This window comes from Pholcus phalangioides, unplaced genomic scaffold (assembly GCF_987345545.1).
Source record: "Pholcus phalangioides strain wild (caught in Gottingen) unplaced genomic scaffold, Ppha-v1.0 ptg000024l_1, whole genome shotgun sequence".
NCBI classification, from domain to species: domain Eukaryota; kingdom Metazoa; phylum Arthropoda; class Arachnida; order Araneae; family Pholcidae; genus Pholcus; species Pholcus phalangioides.
In genome coordinates, this window is record NW_028301616.1 from 4,825,907 (window position 1) to 4,847,126 (window position 21,220).

The window sequence follows — 21,220 nt, forward strand, 5'->3', positions numbered from 1 at the left end:
GGGACCTAACACACTTCCCTGAGTTATTGATGAGCGAATCTGTCTAGAATTAGATATTGAGTCATTTATCTATCTGTACTCGGAAGGAGCGCGAGTCGAGATAATTGCTCACAAATTTGATGATGTTATACGGCATTCCCATGCGAATCATTTTAAACAGCAGCCCGTTGTGCCAAACTTTATCAAAAGATTTCTTTAAATCGAAAAAGGCTACTGCTGCAGTGTCTTTATAAATTTTGGCTTCTTGAATTCGTTCTACGAACCGCAATAATTGAGTGGTGGTCGAGTGCTTGCTGCGGAAGCCGTGCTGCTCTGGATCGATAATGTTATTGTCCTCTACAAATTTGTGTAGTCTGATGGCTACCACTCTCTCAAAAAGTTTCCCTAATGAACTGAGAAGTGAAATTGGGCGCCAATTCTGTAGATAGTGTAGGTCATGTCCAGCTTTGGGGATGACCTTAACTTTAGCGAGTTTCCATTCTGCCGGTAAGTGGTTTGTACGAGTAATTCATTGAATATGTTGACCAGCTGGCGAATCATATTTTCGGGGAGATTCTTGATAGTGTTGTTGGTGATGGTGTCCTGACCAGGTGCTTTTTTTCTTTTTGAGGTTTTTGATAATGTTTGTTACTTCTTCAGTGTTCGTAGGAAATAAAGCAGAGGGTTGTTCTGGGGGAATATCCCTAAAGAATACTTGAACTTCTCTGTCAACACTGGCAATAAGCTGAGGAGGAGTGTTATCACATGGAGAGAACTGACTCGCATATGTGTCAGCAAATATTTCCGCTTTATCACTGTCACTATATACTGTTTCGCTTGTGCTGACAATCGGAGGAATCCTCGAATAAGTGGGCTTACATGTTTTATACACTTTGTATCAAGTGCCATCAGCACAATCTGCCTCACGTGAAAAGCTGAAGTAACGCTCACTCATAAATTCTTTGATTTCTCTAGATACTTCTCTTTTTATAGATCTGTATCTATCTTGGTAGTACGGATTTAACGTTCTTTGCCATTTCATCCTAAATTTGTTTTTTAATTTGATGCGTTCCTTAATCCGGCGGGGAATACCCAGTGGATTATTAATGGGAGCATCTCGGGTGGATTCCTTAGCAGTGTTAGTGATGGTTTCTGTGAGAAACAATAAGTCAGATTCAATTTGATCAATATTGCCACCCGTGAAGGAATGCAAGGTGATTCCGGCCAGCTTTCGCTTAAATAATGGCCATATCACTATTTTCGTTGGTTTACATATAAAAGGAATATTGAAATCCGCTACCAGAAATATAGGATTGTGATCAGAATCCGTGACAGGTTAACGTGAACCGACATAGCAAATGTAAGGTTCTTAGCAAGCGCTATGCCAAGAATATCTGGTAACTGGCCAGCCTGGTCAGGAAAATGAGTTGCAGTGTATGGCGCATAAGGTTGAATGCTCTTTCTGGTAAAAAAATTTTTGAGCACCCTACCTTGGGTGTTTGTAGAGTACGAGTTCCACAGAAAGGATTTAGCATTCATGTCGCCACACATTATCACTGGGTACTGACAATTGAAAAATTCGTTAAAAAGTTGAATGTCTATAGCGTTTCTTGGAGGTTTATAGTACACTCCTATCCTAATTTTTTGATTGTTTACGTAGATCTCTATTGCTATTACCTCACATTGTGTCGAGGGAGGTAGCTGAATAATATCATAATTAATGTGTCGCTTTACATATCCTCCTATATACTACTCCTCCCCCTGGACCAAAGCTTCTATCCTGTCTGATACAGTCATAATTTGCTACTTTGGCTGTGTGATAAGGACGAAGCCAAGTTTCTCCCCACCAGTGCCAAGTGAACACCTTCAGTGTCAAGGATGTCCCTGAACTCAGTCATGCTAGAGACCAAGCTTTGGGCATTCCAAGCCATGATCTTCATGTTATGCAACACAATGTTTGACGAGCTAGACATTTGTGAGTGTTGAAGCAAATAAGTGTTCAGCTGCAGTTAGAAAACAGTTGAAGAAGATTTCTATTTTCTCCTCGTTTGAAGTAGCTCTGAGGATTTTCAGAAAGCAGTCCTTCGTAATAAATATTAGTTGTTGAATCGGGAAAATTATGCTATTAGAGTTCATATTGATATCGTTATTTGCTATTTTCGTGGGTTCTTTTTCCACACGGTTGCCACCACACGTGTCAGATCGTTGATTCGAAGCTGTTGGTTTCACCACATTGCAGTTTGCTACTTTACTGCTATTGAAAGCTGCTTTGGAGACCCGCACGTCTCTAACAGCTGTTGCCGGTGATTCACTTCGTCGAGGAGGGGACTTCAGTATTTTGGCAAAAGGCACCATCTCGTCGGTAGCCCGCTGAACCACGATACTCTCGTCGTCATGAGTTGGCACTGCCTCGGCCGTTGGTACAGTAGAAGTCCTTTTAGGTTCGTTGAACCTTCCCTTCCTTCCTTTGGGGCAGCCTATGGCTGAGCTTGAGCCGTCATCATCATGGTCATCTTGAGATTTATATTGAGATTTGTGACTTGGTCTCAACTTGTCGGATTGTCTATCATTTTCACAATTATGCATACCAATATTTGGTCTGTTTCTTGGTATATCTGGACGTCTTGTCGTGTTTTCATTTCTGGCCATTCTGCCTTTGCTAGTGGGGCACGATAAACAGCCTCTGTAATTCGCACTGTGTTTTCCTCCACAGTTCGTGCATATCGGGTCTTGCTCACCCCGCTTCAGGCTGCATTCAGAGGAGTGATGTTCCCCTGGACACTTGACACAGCGTGGATCATTCTGACATGACTTCGATGTATGTAGCCAGGCCTGACAATTGAAACACTGGACCACACCCTGGGGTTTTCTATACATTTCAACTCGAATTCTGATGTGGTTCAAAGAAGTCAACTTATAAATTTCCTTACTCCGATTTTTTCGGGCATTTCCACTAGCCAAATCGGAATTGGTACTACTATTCCGTCAAGGGCCTGTCCTCTATGGTTTTTTAACTGAGCAACATTTATAATTTCGAAGCCCTCGGCTTCCAGCGACTCTTTGATCACTTCACAGGGGGTATTTCTTTCTAAGTCCTTGATAACCACTTTTATTGTCTTATCTGAATGGAGAATGTATGTGCTATACTTTATGTTATTCGCATCGAACATTTTTGTAATCGCACGGTGGCCATTTTCACAGTTCAAAAACATCATATTTTTACCGGCTGTTTTTGCCGAAAAAGTCTCTTGGCAGGTGCTTTGAATTTTTTGCAGCAATTCCATCCAGTTCCCATACTTGGTAAGAGTCAGGGGGGGGGGGAATGCGAACTCTCTTATGAGAGACTTCTCTCCGTTGATTAGGATTATCAGGGTCTGGATCATCAATTTCTTCATTTTCTGAATTATTTCCAGAGTTTCCGATATTTTGTCCTGTATTTCTCGCATTTCCTACGGTACTTGTTGATGGTACAGCTTCAATGACACCGCTCCTGCGCGTATTATTGCTGGTTGAGTCCTGATTGACTGTAGTAATGACGTCACAAGTAGCTGTTTGCCCATCGGCTGAGCGACTACGTCATTACTTGCTGTTACAGCATTGGTCAAATCGACCTTTGATGCGCTGGCCACAGCGTAGGCACTAATAAGTGGGGATTCGTTTGAATCATCATCATTACACAGGGTACCCTGGGGCACCTCACACCTTTCTACAGTAATGGACTCACAAATAATGTCCTTCGGGCCATTATCTCTCTTTTTTTTCTTCCTATTTCTCTTTTTCTTCTGACCTCCCTTTCCACTGACGCTATTTGCATCGTCATCGGATGATTGACGGGGAGAAGGGCTGTTTTTGCGAAATATACCACAAGATGATGCCTCAGCATCGAGCACTTCACCCAGTTTCCATATCATAGCATCCTCAATTTCGTACTTGTCATAATCAACTTCACAGTTTCCGAGCCTAAAGCCCAGTTCAATAAGCTCACAGACAGAATTGTTACCACTGCACTCGCCTCTTGAAGACGATTTAATCTCTGCACGTCTCGTACGGGACGAATGCATGTCGAGAGTTTTTAGTATGGCGACTATTAGGTTGTGTCTAACACTAGCTTCGTTAGGGGCCTCGTCGTCGTCACTACGTGCGTTCATATCATATTCAAGTAATGAAATATAAGCATTAGATACCTTATCCCATGCCGCACGATGGCTGGCAAAAGAAATCCCATGCAAAAAACACAGTTGCGACATACTCTTACTTCCCATTTTACAAGCGCACTGACTGCCCAACAAAAATGAAATCGGCAAAATCAGAAGACTAACCCCTTACAGCAACCCACGGCAGCATTATGCATTCGAAGTTTACCATGAATTAAGGAGCAGATGTCCGATCGTCTAGTAATTGTCGTGTCACGACAAATTTCCAATTTCAATTCACGTTCCTCTTTTTGAGTTGATATCACAATGTAATAGTTGAAAATATTTATACTAAATTTGAAAAAAAAATTTACTTTTCCTTTCGATCGGAAAAATTCTTCCCAAATTAAGCAATTTTTATTAACATTAATAAAAGTTTACTTCGCTGCTTAACTCAAATTCCGAAAGTCTATCAAGATTACTTATAAATGTTCACAGCAGATGCCGCCACTATATGAATAACAAATAATTTTTGTTTTCCATGCAAAACAATCGTGAATATGAGGATAATTTTCGTAATTTATTAAATTATTTTGTGATAATTATGACTCACCCAGATGGACGTTTTAACAAGTATCACAGGCCCCTAAACAAATTGATTTTTCCAATTCTTCCACACACTGCTATATACACCTGCTAACTAAGCTGACCATATATCCTCGAGAAAAATATAGAAAATTGGGTTTCCATAGGCTGACCATATTTCCTTGAGAGAAATACGGGACATTGGGATTCCAAATACGGGAAAATACGGGACATCGCCAATTATCGCCAAACACGACGCCAAAATCAAACAAAGTTGCCAAATATTGCTGAAATTACGGGAAAATCACAATAGCGGGAAATGATGCATTACTGCAAATTTTTCGTATTTGGAAACCGTTTCCAAATACGAAAAATATGGGACATCGCCAAGAATGACGCCAAAAGTAAACAAAGGGGTTCGACTCCCGGTAGAGGCAGAGATGAGTTTTTTCCTTTCTTAAAAAATTAACATCTCAAATAATAAATATCTTCACAACATCCAGTCTTCTGTATATCTTGTAAACAAAGTTGCTAAATATTGCTGAAATTACGGAAAAATCGTTATGGCTGGAAATGAAGCATTACTGCTAAAGCAGTGATTAATATTCAAGTCATGTCAAGCATTAATTGCAAGAAATAAAACGTTCACTAAGACAAATGTGGGAGATTAATGTTGTTATTTATAGTTGTAATTATCATAATATAATTTATGCCTTGCAAAAATAATTTCAATAAAGAATAAAAATCCAAGTAGGCGTAATGCAAAAAACGGGAAAAACTGGGACACTTTTGCCAAAAAGTCGGGACGGCCAGAAAAAGAGGAAAAACCGGGACCGTCCTGGGACGTATGGTCACCCTACTGCTAACCAATTTACATACTAACTATCGAAAATTTGGCCAGATCTCATTTTCATGAGACCCTTTCTGCACTTGAGGCCTTGGCCCCTGCCATTTTAGGCCCATGCGTTTTGACAATACAGCTTCAATTTTTTTTTGTGAGCTACATTCGAATTTACTGAAAGTTATTCTTTCCCACATATTGGCGCATTTTCATCAATAAATGCTAATTTTTGTTACTAGGCAACTTTTTGCTACATCCCGTGTTTTCCCGTATTCAAGAATCAATTTCCCGCACTTCCCTTGATGAAATATGATCACCCTGGTCATGACGAACCTTTTTTGTTCTGAGATTTGCGGCAATTTCAATTTTGTAGAACATTTCATTTTTTGCTGACAATTAGCTATATTCCGTATTTCTCGAACAAATATGGTAAACCAAAATATGAAGGTCAAATTTCTACTTTGAACTCATAAGAATATATATCTCAGTTGCATACAACTTTTCATTCAATAAAAATGAGGTTCTTAGTCTTTCCACCGACCATCTGCGGTCTGTGGGGCGCAGGGTGAGAAGCACCGAGATAGTCAAACATTAAGATGGCCATATGGAGTTGTCAACTCCATATGGCCGTCCGGGCACTGCCCAAGGGCATCGGTTGCATGAAGGACTCCATGATAATGGAATCCGGTGCTCTATGATTTTGAAAAGAGTGTAAACAGGTGTTATGACTTGAAGACAATGCAACTATCACAATATAAATTACAAGTTTGTGATAATAATCTCGATTTTGTATTTCAGTAGAAAAGCTGACCATATTTCCTCGGGAAAAATACGGACATCGCGATACTAAATTCGAAAAAATATGGGACGAAGCCAATCGTCCCCAAAAAAGTTTCAAAACATAAGAAAAGTTTGTTAAATATCACTGAAAATTCACAAATGGTTTGAAATTAAGTGCTGACGCAAATCACAGTGGATTAGCTTTTCTTTGCATTTCTCAAAAAAGAAAATTGTCCAACATCACAAATATGGAAGATGAATCAGTCATAATAATCATAAATTAATTTATAAAGTAATGGAAGTTCTTAATCTTAATCCATCATTTTAGTTGAGAATATAAATTCAAGTTATAACTTTTTTAAACATAGGTAAAAATCGGGACATTTTCGTAAAAACGTCGCGACGGCCGAAATAACGCAATTATGCAAGAGTTTCCTTACGACAAGTAGATTACGACAAGAGTATTACGACAAGATTATTACGACAAGAGTATTACGACAAGAGTATTACGACAAGAGTATTACGACAAGTAGATTACGACAAGAGTATTACGACAAGTAGATTACGACAAGAGTATTACGACAAGTAGATTACGACAAGAGTATTACGACAAGTAGATTACGACAAGAGTATTACGACAAGAGTATTACGACAAGTTTATTAACAAGAGTTACGACAAGTAGATGGTCGAGCCCCAAATATTGGTCAGCAAATATTGGTTATATGGACACCCCATCAGTACAGAATGACAATTCGAGAAAGCTTTGTTACAAAAATATCTGAAAAAACTAGGACAAACTGTCCTGGTTTTTCCGTTTAAAAAAAATGGCTCCATTTAGAAAAATTGTATGGAGAAATAGAAATTCTCTATGCTTGAAATTCCTTTTCAAGCTGTGACGATGTCCCGTAAAATACGAGTCATATGGTCACCGTATACATATACCCGTTCCTAGCCTCCAAGGAGTAGCAATATCACCTATCATAAGTGCATTATTTCTATGCTGACTATACTTACTTGAAGAAAAATATGGTATATAGGAATTTTTCAAATACGGACATCGTCAAAAATGTCACCAAATGAAACCAAAAGTAAGTACACTTGCCAATGACAGTATACACCTAAAATCAATGAAAAATCTATAATGGCATGATATGAATCACTACTGCAAATTGCACTGGATTGAAATGTCACTGTGCTGTCGTGTGGGGTTCGCGATGGAGTGAGGATCTGGGTTCGAACCCCGTTTAAGGCATCGTGGTGGTCAGCTGAAGTTGGTTTTCCAGCTTCGAGACACGCGAATGCGAGCCGGTTTCCCATTTGAAAAAGTCTCTCCGCCAGTGCCATCTTAAGGCATGGGGCCACTCGAGCACGGCACGGGGGTCTCAAGAGAAAAAGGGTCACACAGAAATCAGATATATTTGAAAATTTCGAAAATTTGTCTGGAAGGGCCTCAGAAAAATCACTTGACCCTGGGGCCCATGATGCTCTTAAGACGGCTCTGCTGTCCGCAGGAAACCGGCAGACCTACAACACGATCAGGGGCGGCTTAAGCGAGGGTGCAAGGGGTGCTGTGCACCCGGGTGGCTGGTTGTTAGGGGCGGCATCTTGAACTTTCGTTGGACACAAAAATTTTTACAAATTTCCAACAATAAAAATTCGCATGAAGTCACATTGAAAACGAAGGTGTTGAGGTAATTTGAGAAAAAAGATAGGGCCTGGGACAGTATTACCAAAAGTAAAAATCCACTAACAAAAGGCAAACAGTAATTTATCCGGAAGTCAAATAACGCAAAGGAAATAATTCGTCTTCTCACTTTCCCGGTCCCTGAAGCATCAAAAACGCCTTTGAAATAAATTTCTGTATAAAAATCGCCTCGTTATACATTAACTTTACGGGATAAGTGCAAGTAATGGTAGTTCATTAGTAAGTGCTGTTTTGTGAATTATCTGGTATAATCAGGAATGTGGTAAAATAACGAGAAAAAAAAAGACAGCAGCTCTGCTTCCAAAATGCAACATTTTCTTCAAAAGCGGGACGTATGGTATGGTCAGGTACATTTTCGAGGTGGAGAATTGTGTGCGGCTTTCTCCTAGGGGGCCGTAAAAGTATTACGTAAGCAAATTTTTAGCCATTTTTGACCCCCCCCCCCCCCGTCAGCAAAATTTCGTCATCAGCTCTGCCCCTCTGAATCTTAACGCATATTGGTGGGATCAGAGATGTACACGGGGGGGGGGGCATAGTGGGCTCTCGTGCCCACCTCCCACGATCAAAAAATCAATTTCTGTTAATTTCAATGTAATTTGAAGGCTATGAACTCAAAATTTATCTTTAATAAATTTAATTACAACCCACCCTCTTAAGCTATATAATGATAAATCACATGAAGGCCCTTTGGCCCGTGGACCAAATATGGCCCTGGGGGTTATCTGATGCGGCCTGCCCTCCTCAAACCTAATTTTGTAAAAATGAACTCAGCGGCACATTTACAGATAGCTTAAGTGTTCCGTGGTACAATTTCAGAACATTTAAGCGGCCCGTGGCATATTTTCAGATCACTTAAATGACCCGGGACCATGGGCGGAGATACGGGGGGGGGGTGTGATACGCTGGGGGCACGCCCCCCCCCCCCAGCGTCAAAGGTGAAGTCGACTGATCTAATGTATAAATGTATATATGAATTGACATCATTATCATCGTGCCCCCCCCCACAGCAATAATGACCGTGCCCCCCTGACTTCCATGTCTATCCCGCCTATGCCCGGGACACAATTTCAGAACACTTAAGCGATCCATGGCACATTTAGAGATCCCTTGAGTGACATGTGGCACAGATTTAGAGCACTTAAGTGGTCCCCAGTGCGGTTCTACATCACTCAAGTTACCCGCGGCACATTCTCAGATTATTCAAGCGATGCGTGGTACAGTTCCAGAACACTTGAGCGGCCCGGACACATTTCCAGATCACTCGGATCCGCGAAACATTTAGAGATCACTAAAATGGCTGTGTAGGGCACTTATCAATAGGGGGGGGGGGGGGTTGGATGTTACTTCAAGTGCCTACAAACTATCGAAAGGTTTGTCCCGTTTTTGGCGCACCGAGTAAGATGGCATTAAAAATATTTCATATTTTCATAAAGGGTGGTTGATGACGTAAGCATTATCCACCCCTCCCCATCGATGATGACGTAATACTTGAACGGCCCCTAAAGACAAAATAGGTTTTCCCAAGGTCTCCTAGGATACAGCAGTCAGCCTCCCACCAGGATTGTCTTTAGGGGCGGCACATTAAGACTTTGCACCCGGGCGGCGGGTAAGCCTGAGCCGCCCCTGAACACGATACTGACGTAACATGCAAATTCAAGCATATATTTCCATCTTCATGAAATCAAAGCAGCACGAACACGAACTGCACGAAACAAGAGCAACTCGACAACATGAATACGTTAGGGGCCACACACACATTCCGGCATGTGCCGCATCGTTAGAAATTCTGTAGAAGTATGTATATGCGAGTTCCCCATGTGTGGGTTCAAGTAGTAGTGGATTGAAATGAATTCTGTGAAATAAAACGTTTAAAAAACATGACAAATAAGGTGAAAGGAATAGCCTTATTTGTAGTCGTAATTATCATAATATAATTTATGCGTTAGTTAGATAATTATTATCCTTGATTTTTCAAGAAAGAATAAAAATTCGAGTTGGTGGCTTCGTTGAAAATACGGGACATTCTCGTGAAAAAGAATTCGAGAGGGAAAAAATTACGTGGAATTACAGGACGTTTCGTCACCATAGCCCTGCTTTGATGTCCCTCTTGTGAGAACGAACGGTTGCGCAGAAATACAACCATTGCGATAAAATTTTTTCTTGCAACAAACGAAATCGTAAGTAATTTAGGCATTTATAGATATAAAAAAAATTACCTTTTCTTTTGATCGATAAAATTTTGCCTTAAGTTATAAACAGTTTTTTTATATCAATAAAAGTTTTTTTGGCTTCTACGATTCTAAACTTAAAAATGAGTTAATGCATGCCCGCACCTTTAGAAATATCATTTACAAATGTTCGCAGCAGATGTCGCCACTATATGAACAACAAGCAATTTTGTTTTCCAAACAAGTCTTAAATAAACATAATTTTAGTAATTTATAAGAAATTTTATGATAATTAAGACTGTAAATACAGTATTAATCTCACATACAAGGCTTCCTTAATAACATCGCAGTCCCTTGGGGGAAACGTGATTTTTCTTGTCCCCTCTAACTACCTATAAATACCTGTTTAGCTGTTAACCAACGTACAAATAAATCCGGTCTCATTTTCATGAGGCGGCCTTTTTCAACATTAACTTTTTGCAACATTAACTGTTGAAAAAGTCCATGCATTTTGACAGCACTGCTCACATATATGCCATGTGTTCTACTTTTTTTTTTTGGAAACTACACACTAATACACTATAATTTTCAATTGAAATTTTTCCTTCCCACACATTGGCTAAATTTTCAGCAGTTTGAGCAATTATTGTTAATTTTTTCGACTAAAGGCAAATTTTTTGCGATTTCCCGTATTCAAGAACTAATTTCCCGCATTTTCCTTAATGAAATATGGTCAATCTGGGCATGATAAACTTTTTTTGTTTTTTGTGAAATACATTTTCGTTCTGCAAATTTTGTTTAATTTTGTCGAAAATTTCATTTTTTTTTACAATTACTCCTTTTGGTGACAATTAGCCATGTTCCGTATTTTCCGAATAAATATGGTCAACCAAGATATGCAGGACTAATTTTTACTTTGAACTCAAGAATATTACAGTTGCATATAATTTTTCATTGAATAAAATATGAAGTTCATCAGACTTTTCACCGACCACCTTCGTTCCGCGGGCCGTAGGTTAAAAAGCGCGGAGATAGTCCATCGTTAAGACGACCATATGGGGGGTTCTTAACGCATGAGCCCGTCCGGGCACTGCCCAAGGGCCTTGGTTGCATCTTCCGGTTTGGGTACCAGACTTGCGGTCCGCTTTCGTAACGAAATCGCTTTACGCTATATCTCAAGAGGTGTGCAACGCCAACAAAAGCCAATGGTATCGGCTGATAGACATTTTTTGAGATAAATCCAATGTTGCTGCTCTGGTTTTAGCACGGGCTCATGGCCCGTTTTTGTTAAGAAATTGTTGTTTTACGCTATACATAGAACGGTTCGCAACGCAAATAGAAGACAATGCTGTCGTCTTATAGCTATTCCAAAAAAAATTCCGATGATTCCAATATATTTCCTTACGTCAGTACCTACCATGCCAAGGCAGGCACAAAGAACATATTCACGTCAAAACTTGCGGCCGAGTCTATGACAGCCTAATCCCAATTTTTTGTTCAGATATTCGCTGTAATTTCAATTTTTTGTCAAAAATTTCATTTTTTATCGCAAATTAGTGGTATCCCGTATTTAGAATTGTTGCGTATTGCCTGAACAAATATGGTAAACCAAAATATGAAGGATTAATTTTTTTTTTGAGATTCCGTTAAGAAAGTTTCATACAATTAAATAATTTTGATTCAATAAAAATCAACTTGTGTCTTCTCACGTACCACCTCTGGTCCGCGGACCATAAATTGAGAAGCGCTGAAGTAGTCCAACGTGTTAAAGACTCTTCAATGGAGGTCATTAATAAGCGACCAAGGGTTCGGGTAAATGATGGACTCGATGACAATGAGATCCGATGTTGATTTTCACAAGTCTGTAATTGGTGTGGTGGCATTTCCACACTGGTAGAAGCGGGGCCCTGTCACGGTACATGTCAGGGGAGGGGAGGAGCACTAATTTCACACTTTAACCCCTCTCCTTCAACATTACATTACGGGGGGGGTTCAAAAATGTGTTCTTTACCAAGCATCTAATTGCGGCCCTGCATGCCGCTAACTAATGTGGGTGAAATCTCGACGTTTTTGTTGTGAATACGTCTTTTAAATCATCCGACGATACTGGGTGCATTCACAAAAAGTAACGTAACGAAATATTTTAAATTCCCAGATCTCATTAAGTATTCAGAATATATCAGTGCTTTCGATGTCTGTGGGTAGATCTCGTTAAGACAAATCCATTGATGCTACTCTGGTTCTAATACTTCTACCGGTGTGGGCACAAGATCAACGGGACGCATTCGTATACCTTGAGAAGTTCGCAGAGCAAATAGACAACATTGGTATCGTCTGTTAGCTTTTCCAAAGACAAAGCCGATGGTACCAATTTCATTATGTCAGTACCTACCTACGACGTATTGGTTAGCACGAAGAACGTATTGGTTAGCACGAAGAACGTATTGGTTAGCACGAAGAACGTATTGGTTAGCACGAAGAACGTATTGGTTAGCACGAAGAACGTATTGGTTAGCACGAAGAACGTATTGGTTAGCACGAAGAACGTATTGGTTAGCACGAAGAACGTATTGGTTAGCACGAAGAACGTATTGGTTAGCACGAAGAACGTTAACGGCCGTGTCTTCTTTTATTATAAATTTGTATTGAAATCACTTGTTCCTCCTTTGACGGACAACAAGGTGAAAAAAGCTGTAATATATAGACTATTGCAGAGGAGTATTTACGTTTTTGCCGCTTGAGGGCTACAACAATTTTTTCCGCCTTTCTTCTATTCTATTCAAATTTTTTTCACCACTCATTCTTCAAATTTGACACCCTAGGGCCTAGGCAATTACCTAGGTCCGTTTAGCAACGCCCCCTGCAAATACACCTGTCTCCAAGTGCGCTTTTGATCACACCCATGTTTGAAAACTTTCTTGGTGTCATTTTTTTATCACTCTTTGGTCACTCACTGGCCTATTTATTCACTCTCTAGGTCACTCCCATACGTCTGCACTCTCTAGGTCACTCCTATGCGTCCACACTCTTTAGGTCGTACTCCAAGTCCCTCTTTTGATTATTTACACTCTTGCACACTGTTTTGGTCACTTACATTCTCTTGGTCACTCTTTTGGTCGTCATTATCTTCGGTCTGTAAGTCACTCTTTTGCTTAAACGCTGTTTTGGTCACTCCTTATGTTTACACGTTGTCTCGGTCACTCCTGTGCAACACACTCTCTAAGTCACGCTTTTTATCACTCATGACATGTTACCCCTCACTCTCAAGCTCACTCTTCTGGTCACTTCCTGATTTGTTCCTTCACTCTCAAGATCGCTCATTTGGTCACTCACCGATATGTCCCTCTCCCTAGGCAGAGGCGGATTTGTGGTTTTGCCACATCTAACCTAAACAATTTTTCCTGCCCTTCTGTCATTCCATCTATTTTCTTGCCCTCTCATCACTCAAATTTTCCGCCCCTCCAAACTTGCCACCCTGGGCTATACCCCGCTACCCCCCCCCCCCCACCCTCCCGATCTCGTAAATACGCTGCGATTGCACTCTTAACATGAAAAACATGGAAAATTTCCAGCCGCAATTTTTAAAAGATTAATGTAGTTACATAATTCATTCGACACAATACAACCAGCATTACTTGTAGTAAATTCAATGACCGCTGAACTTTCTCATATAAAAATAAAAATTCACGGACACTGAAAGAGAAATTGCATTTCCCAACGAAATCCAAACAAAGGAAGATCCCTTATTTTATGTGGAGACAAAAGAGCCGCCATCTTGTATGAAACGCTATTGGATGAGCTTTCGCTATGGGAATAAGGAAGTTGCAAAAAAGAAAAAAACAAAAAATGGCTAGATTTCCAACGAAAATCTTCTCGTATTGAAAGGATGTGTGTGTGTTTAGCTTTTCCAAGAATTTCAACATGTGATAATAATCGCTAAAAATAACAAGAAAACGCCGCAGCAGCAGCAGCAAATGGTGAAAGATTTACGGTAAATAACACACACACACACAAAAAAAGCCATTTTTGTTTATTTGGCGCGTATAAAAACCACCAGAAATTTTGCTAAAGACATCATTTGCATGTTTAGATTGATTCTCTCTCTCTCTAGAGCTGACACATATCATAGTAAGTTTCTGTTTATTATAGAATATTTATATGAAATAAAAGCAATTATATATATCATTTAAAGTTTATGAAAAATAATTATAATCAAAGAAATTACGTTGCGGTAAAAAATTCTTGTTAACTGTCGTAAGGACCAATTTGTGTGATTATTTTCAAAAATTTTGCGATTTTAAAAACAAAAATTTAAATTTGACTAAATAAACTTACGCTTCATATACAGTATTCCAGGGGTTCTCAAACTTTTCCAACCCGCTACACGCCCCCCCTTTTTCTTCCGCTGCTCCCGAGAGCAGTTTAACAAGGAATCTCTTCGAAAAGCTTTTAAGTTTCAACTCCAAAGTCCAGGGGACACCAGGGTGCTACGACGCCCAGTTTGAGAACCCCTGCTTTATTCAACTGTAATAACTATACAGTTTGTCTTTATTGCATGGGAATATTTTATTGATCATGTGTGCTTTAGTAGTGGTTCTTAAAGTAAGCGTAGTAGCTCCCAAGGGCAGGGGTGGAAGCACAGAGGGGCGCCAAATCCGAATTCAAAGGGTGAAAAAAAAAATGCTTAGTGGACCAAAAAAACGAGGGCAGTGATGCCAAAAATAGATCCCTCACTGGTATTTATTTCATTTTTTTTTGAGCCAGCCCTTCCTTCGCTTATCTATGTCAGGGGCCAGGGCCGCAACTAGGGGATGGGGCATTGGCCTACAGGTTTGAGATTCTCTGAGCTTGGAGCTCCATGACTAGGGCGAAATATATTCCGTATTTCCCGGGACATTCGATTTTTTTTTTCGCGTATTTTCAAGGAATCCGACTCGAATTTTTATTCTTCACTGCAATCAAGAATTGAAATTATCTTCCCAACTCATAAATTATATTATGTTAATCATGACTGGAATGTTCATCTCACATATTTATCATGCTCAAACGTTTCATTCCGTAGAATTTATTTTAACACACTGCAACTTGCCATTGTGCTTCATTTTCTGCCATTAGTGATTTTTCCGTAATATTAGCAATACATAGTTGGCATTTTCGCTTACTTTTGGCATAATTTTTGGCGATAATAAGCGATGTCCTGTATGCGTAGGAGAGTTGTTAATGAATTTGTACTAGCTATCTTGGAAGCTCTCTGCTAATGCGAATCAAGTTTGGGTCAGTATCTATAGGTCAAGAGCCCCACCGCTGTTAGTGGATTTGAGCGACCCATCTCAGAAGCCCCCCCCCCCCCCCCCGGGACCCAAGTTTGGATCGTGACCCATAGGCAATATAACCTCTGGTATATACAGCTATCTGTTCTAGAACAGGAAATTGACGTTTCTATTGAGAAATTTGATTGAGTAATTGCGAAATTGATAAGTATGAAATTCTTTTGATAATACAATGGCTTACGAGATTATCTATTTTATTTATTATTTCAAAGAACATGAAGGCTCTCGTGGCCATACTCGTCGTAGTCATTGCTCTGACCTTGTCATCACCAGCGGAAGGACAATTTCGTTTCGCCAAACAAGCTGCACAGGGCGGCTACGACATGTGGAAGGCATATAGGGACATGAGGCAGGCCAACTGGAAGGGTGCAGACAAATATTTCCACGCCAGGGGCAATTACGATGCAGCTAAGAGGGGACCCGGAGGCGCTTGGGCTGCTGAGAAGATAAGGTAAGTGACTTACACACATGCGAAATATTGAGTTGAAAGTAGCAAGCGTGATCATATTTCATCGAGAAAAATACTGGATATTACCGATTGTTGCTGAATGTCGGCGAGAATGGCAATTATTGCTGGAATTGCATGAACATTGCCTAAATTTAGCGGGAAATGAATGCTACTAAAAAGTCTTCGGTGAATAAGCATTTTATGTATGAAACGTTGATCAATATTTATTATTGTGTATTATGTAATTGCAAATTATCTTCATACAGATCGCAGTAAAAATGACGAATTTTTGTGAGGTTCTTCGAAAAACGGGACGAACAAATGCACGGGAATATTCAGTAAAATACGCCCCCCCCCCCGTCTATTACCAGATAGGCAAGTCCGGGAGGGTGGCAAATGTCAGAAATGATTGGCCAAGAAAATTAACACGTAATGGGAGAAAGGCGGCAAAATTTTTATAAATATGAATCCGCCTCTACCCAGACAGCGAGAGGTTAGGCTAGTGAGTGACCTAGAGAGTTTGCAAGCATGTGAGTGAAAAAAAGGGTAACCTAGAGAGTGTGTGAGCATGTGAGCGACCTAGAGAGAGTGTGAGCATGAGAGTGACCTAGAGAGAGTGTGAGCATGAGAGTGACCTAGAGAGAGTGTGAGCATGAGAGTGACCTAAAGAGAGTGTGAGCATGAGAGTGACCTAAAGAGAGTGTGAGCATGAGAGTGACCTAAAGAGTAAGCAAGCACGTGAGCATTGGCGTACGCAAAGGGGAGGGGGTGGGTTCTAACCCCCACCCCAAGCCGAGATTATAGTGTTATTTTGCAGGAAAAAACGTAACCCCCCCCCCTCTTGAGAAGGAAAAAAAACTGAAACCCCCCTTGCGAAATTATGCGTACGCCTATGCACGTGAGTGACCAGAAAAGTATGTAAGCTCGTGAGTGACCAAAAGAGTATGCAAGCGTGTGAGTGACCAAAAGAAGGACTTAGGGATACAGGCATATTTACAGGCCGGAGGGGGGGGGGGGTAGGCAAAGCGGTTTATAGCAAAAGGCGGTGAATTCGAGGAATGAGCGGTCAAGAAAATTAAACTAGAACGAGAGAAGGGCGGCAAAATTTGTGTAGCCCACAGGTGGCACAAACCCGTAAATACGCCTCTGAGTACCACCTACCGATTTGCATACTTATTCTCAAAAGTCGTGGGACCAGTGCCCAATATCGCGCAAGACTCTATCGTCACCTTAGACTCCCAGCAAGGCGATCCTACATATGGTCATCTTGTGACCATATTATGGCAACTGGAAAGGAGGGTAGATTCATGGTCTTCCATCATTGAACAAAAAAAAAAATTTGTCACTTGAAGTGACAAGACCATCTTTAAAAAAAATGCAGGATCGGGAGCAGTCATTGGCTATAGTGATAATACAGAGGTACACTTACTCTCAAAGATGGTGGATAAAGTCAGCCCAGTATTCCATGGAACAGAAGACCATACCGTGGAAAATTTAAGCGGGGAATTGCCTTTCCCATAGAAATGATGCTATAAATTGAACTAAACAGCACTCTCTACTGATTAAACGTAGCATTTGCAGGAGCTTATGTGGTAATGATGTTTCTTCTCGGGTTTGGCCAGAACCCCTTCGAATCACTTTGTATAAAGCTGCTCAAAATATAGGGTTTCAATCCGTCCTCTCTTTTGGTGTCATTGCAAGCATCCTTTTTTGTGCTTTTTTCGTCACATTTTTACACACGCCTGAACTACGTATACATTCTAGAAAGCTTTGACGAACGTCCTCGAAATTTCCAGACGAATTCAAGTTGTCTCCAAGAAGGACAGATACAATTCTAACCGTGTCCCGTCCTGTCCCAGGATAACATGAAAAAAGCAGTCGGAAAAATAGCTCTGAAAGAAGAAACCCGCAATATACATATTGAGTATACCATTGCATGCTCACTAACAGCAGATGCCATGTATTAAAATAGGGGAGGGGGTTATCTATTCCATTCAGAAATAAAGAAAATAGGATGCGAAACAACTCTCAATTCAACGCACAGTTCATTAAAAGGGAAGGGGAGTCAATAATAACGATCTGACTCCCCTCTCTTTTAATGAATTGTGCCCAACGGAGTCGTTGGTCAGTTTTATTACTTCGCCTGAAGCAAGGAAGGGGGATTTCTTTTTATACCCTCATCAGAAGTGTTTTATGTTTTGGGAGTGTTGTGTGTATTTTTTTTCCCAGAGGAATCAGCATTGAGAGTTGTTTGCATCCTATTTTCTTTATTTCTGAATGGAATAGCTAACACCCCTCCCCTATTTTAATACATGGCATCTGCTGTTAGTGAGCATGCAATGGTGTACTCAATATGTATATTGCGATTTTCTTTTTTCAGAGCAACTTTTCCGACTGCCTTTTTCATGTTATCAGAATTTCAGACTAGGCGGAAAGGAGCAGTAGGATGATGATGATGATGATGACGACGGCCAAAAAGCTGCACGATAGGCTTGAACTTGAAACGACTCGACATTTCGACATATACGACTAGAACAGACATTATGAGTTGGAGCGAAAATAAATTTTAATAACGATCTATTTCTTTTTCACGAACCATGAATTGCGCGAGGGAGCCGCTGCTCAGTGGTCCATATAGCGAATTTAGCAATTTTGTTATGAATTGCGTTCACCCACAACATGTAAAACATCTGAAAAGAAGTTTCACGGTGAGACAAAGACTGAATTTTTTTCGTAAGTCACCTTTTATGCTTGAAACTACTCAAAAAGAAGCAAATTTTCAAGTACCATTTTAGGAACAATTTATTCTACAGAAAGCCTGGGGTAAAAAAGAATCGAAAAGAAAATAAGCCGGCCGTCATCATCATCATCCTACAGCCCCTTTTCGCCTAGTCTGAAATTCTGAGGGGGACAAAATTAACCAACGGACGGCCACATTAAATAAGCTCAATTACGCATAACCACCAACGGTTTCGGTATGTTTGATACATTTTTACCGGTAATTATGCGTAATTGCCGATTGAAGTTGATAAGTATGAAGTATGACAAACATAGGAAAAATCATGCGAAAATATCACTTAATTTCAACCGCTTATCAGTTTCGTTCGTACGTGATGGATGCACTACACATATTTTGCCGTAAAAAACAAATTTCCGTGTTCTAAACATGTATAAGGAACCCCCCGATTTTTTGGGACTAAAATTTGGAAAAAAGTTTAAAAGATATACCTTTAATACTATCCATGTGTATATGGAACCCCTCCTATTTTTGGGACCTTAAAGGGTTCCTTATACACGTTAAAATAGGGTAAATGAAAATAGGTGTTATGAAAATAACAAAACGCGTATTATCAGCATATGTAATGCTAGCTTTCCTAAACATTTATCAACATTTTTGAATGTAAGCTGGATCACTTATCAAATCCATCATCCCAGACTGGAAGTTGACCAAAGTTTCAGATATATTTAAATAATTTATTGACGATTCATCATAATTATCAATACGAGCTGGGCGTTGCACATAATTACCGGTAAAAGTAAAAAAAAAACAAACCAAAATTTATTAAACTTAAAATAATGGTTGGCAACTGAGCATAATTACCGGATTTATCCAATTTCTAATCAAATCAAAATTCTAATCAATATCAAATTTCTATTCATTTAAATTTCTGTTTAAATTAGGAAAAATTATTTGGTGGGTTTCGTTTTCTTTCTTTATTTTATTTTTTTTGGAATAAAAATGACGCCATCTGTTGTGGAAATCGAGGGAAATTACGTCATCAAGTACGCGCGCAGGTTTCCTCCTTTCTCGGTTTTCGAACCTGCTAACCCTAGCTGAATACAAAAGCTGACCATATTTCCTACAGAGAAATACGGGAAATTAGAATTCGCAAATACGGTAAAATACGGGACATCACCAATTATCGCCTAGAATGACGCCAAAAGTGAACAAAGTTGCCAAATATTGCTAAAATTACGTAAAGGCTATACAGCGGGAAATGAAGCATTACTGCAAACTGCAGCGGATTAAAATGAATTCCACGAGAAAAAAAACGATTAATGTTCAGATTAATGTTCTTATTTATAGTTGTAATTATCATAATATAATTTATGACTTCAAAAATAATTTCAATCTGTGACTTCAATAAAGAATAAAAATCCAAGTAGGCGTCATGTGAAAACGGGAAAATCCGGGACACTTGCCAAAAAGTCGGCACGGCCAGAAAAGGAAAAAAAAAACCGGGACTGTCCCAAGCAAGGACGTATGGTCACCCCATCAACACAGTAATGTTAAATATTCAATAAGTAGTTCGTTCTTCTGATCATAGATGGCAGCACTATTCATCTTCTAGTTTTCGATTATTTTATGCTTGTGAATATATTTTTTCTTGAATTTTTAAACCGATTCTTTAACTTTAATTTTTTTATTCTTAATTACTTGCAAATTAATTAATTGGGAAATTAATTTATTTATATTTTAATTTATCTTTTTTTTAAGATTATGACTAGGGTGACCATACGTCCCGTATTTCCCGGGACAATCCTGGTATTTTCTGTTTTTTTGGCCGTCCTGATTTTTTGGCAAAAGTGTCCCGGTTTTTCCCGTATTTTACACGAAGCCTACTTGAATTTTTATTCTCTATTGAAGTCAAAGATTGACATTATTTTTCAACTCAGAAATTATTTTATGATAATTACTACTATATATGAGAATATTAATCTCCCACATTTGCCATGGTGAACGTTTTTTTTTCTTGGAATACATTTTAATCCACTGCTACTTGTAGTAATGCATCATTTCCCGCCATTGTGATTTTCCGTAATCTCAACAATATTTGGCAACATTTTTTGGTTTTGGCGATAATTGGCGATGTCCCGTATTTCTCTCGAAGAAATATGGCCAGCCTACTTATGACCCTTTTGTGGAATTATTAATGATCAACATGAATGTTCTTTTTACTCTTCCAACATAGCAATGCCAGAGAAAGTTGGCAAGGGTCTGTTAGTGGACGTGGTGCCCAGGACAGCGCCGCTGACCAAGTGGCCAACAAATGGGGCCGTGGTGGTGGCGATCCCAACAAATTCAGGCCAGCTGGGCTGCCTGAAAAATATTGAAGGAAATAAAAAATGCATGATGACGCCAATTCTGTGAAATTGTGTGCGTTTTTACATGTGCAATAAATGCATTATTTTGTTATTCGTTGTTCTATTTTTCTTGGGAAAAAAATTATCGAAATAATTAGTAATTTC

At 39.6% G+C, this 21,220-nt stretch overlaps 2 protein-coding genes across 2 annotated transcripts in view; one reads left to right on the top strand and one right to left on the bottom strand.

Annotated features, from left to right (window-relative positions):
• LOC149068613 (tubulin alpha chain, testis-specific-like) overlaps window positions 1-21,220 on the bottom strand; it is an 80,730-nt gene that overhangs the window by 53,773 nt on the left and 5,737 nt on the right. The window lies entirely within an intron of this gene.
• On the top strand, window positions 14,192-21,167 carry LOC149068616 (serum amyloid A-5 protein-like). The gene is made up of 3 exons (XM_089251034.1): window positions 14,192-14,320; window positions 15,735-15,973; window positions 20,944-21,167. The coding sequence occupies exons 2-3, from the start codon at window positions 15,738-15,740 to the stop codon at window positions 21,083-21,085; spliced, it is 378 nt and encodes a 125-aa protein (XP_089107160.1). The 5' UTR covers window positions 14,192-14,320; window positions 15,735-15,737; the 3' UTR covers window positions 21,086-21,167.

Bases quoted from the DNA above. Each gene is read 5' to 3' on its own strand.
- LOC149068616 (XM_089251034.1), top strand. From the start codon at position 15,738: ATGAAGGCTCTCGTGGCCATACTCGTCGTAGTCATTGCTCTGACCTTG. The intron at 15,974-20,943 runs GTAAGTGACTTA...CTTCCAACATAG, and splicing joins TGGGCTGCTGAGAAGATAAG to CAATGCCAGAGAAAGTTGGC.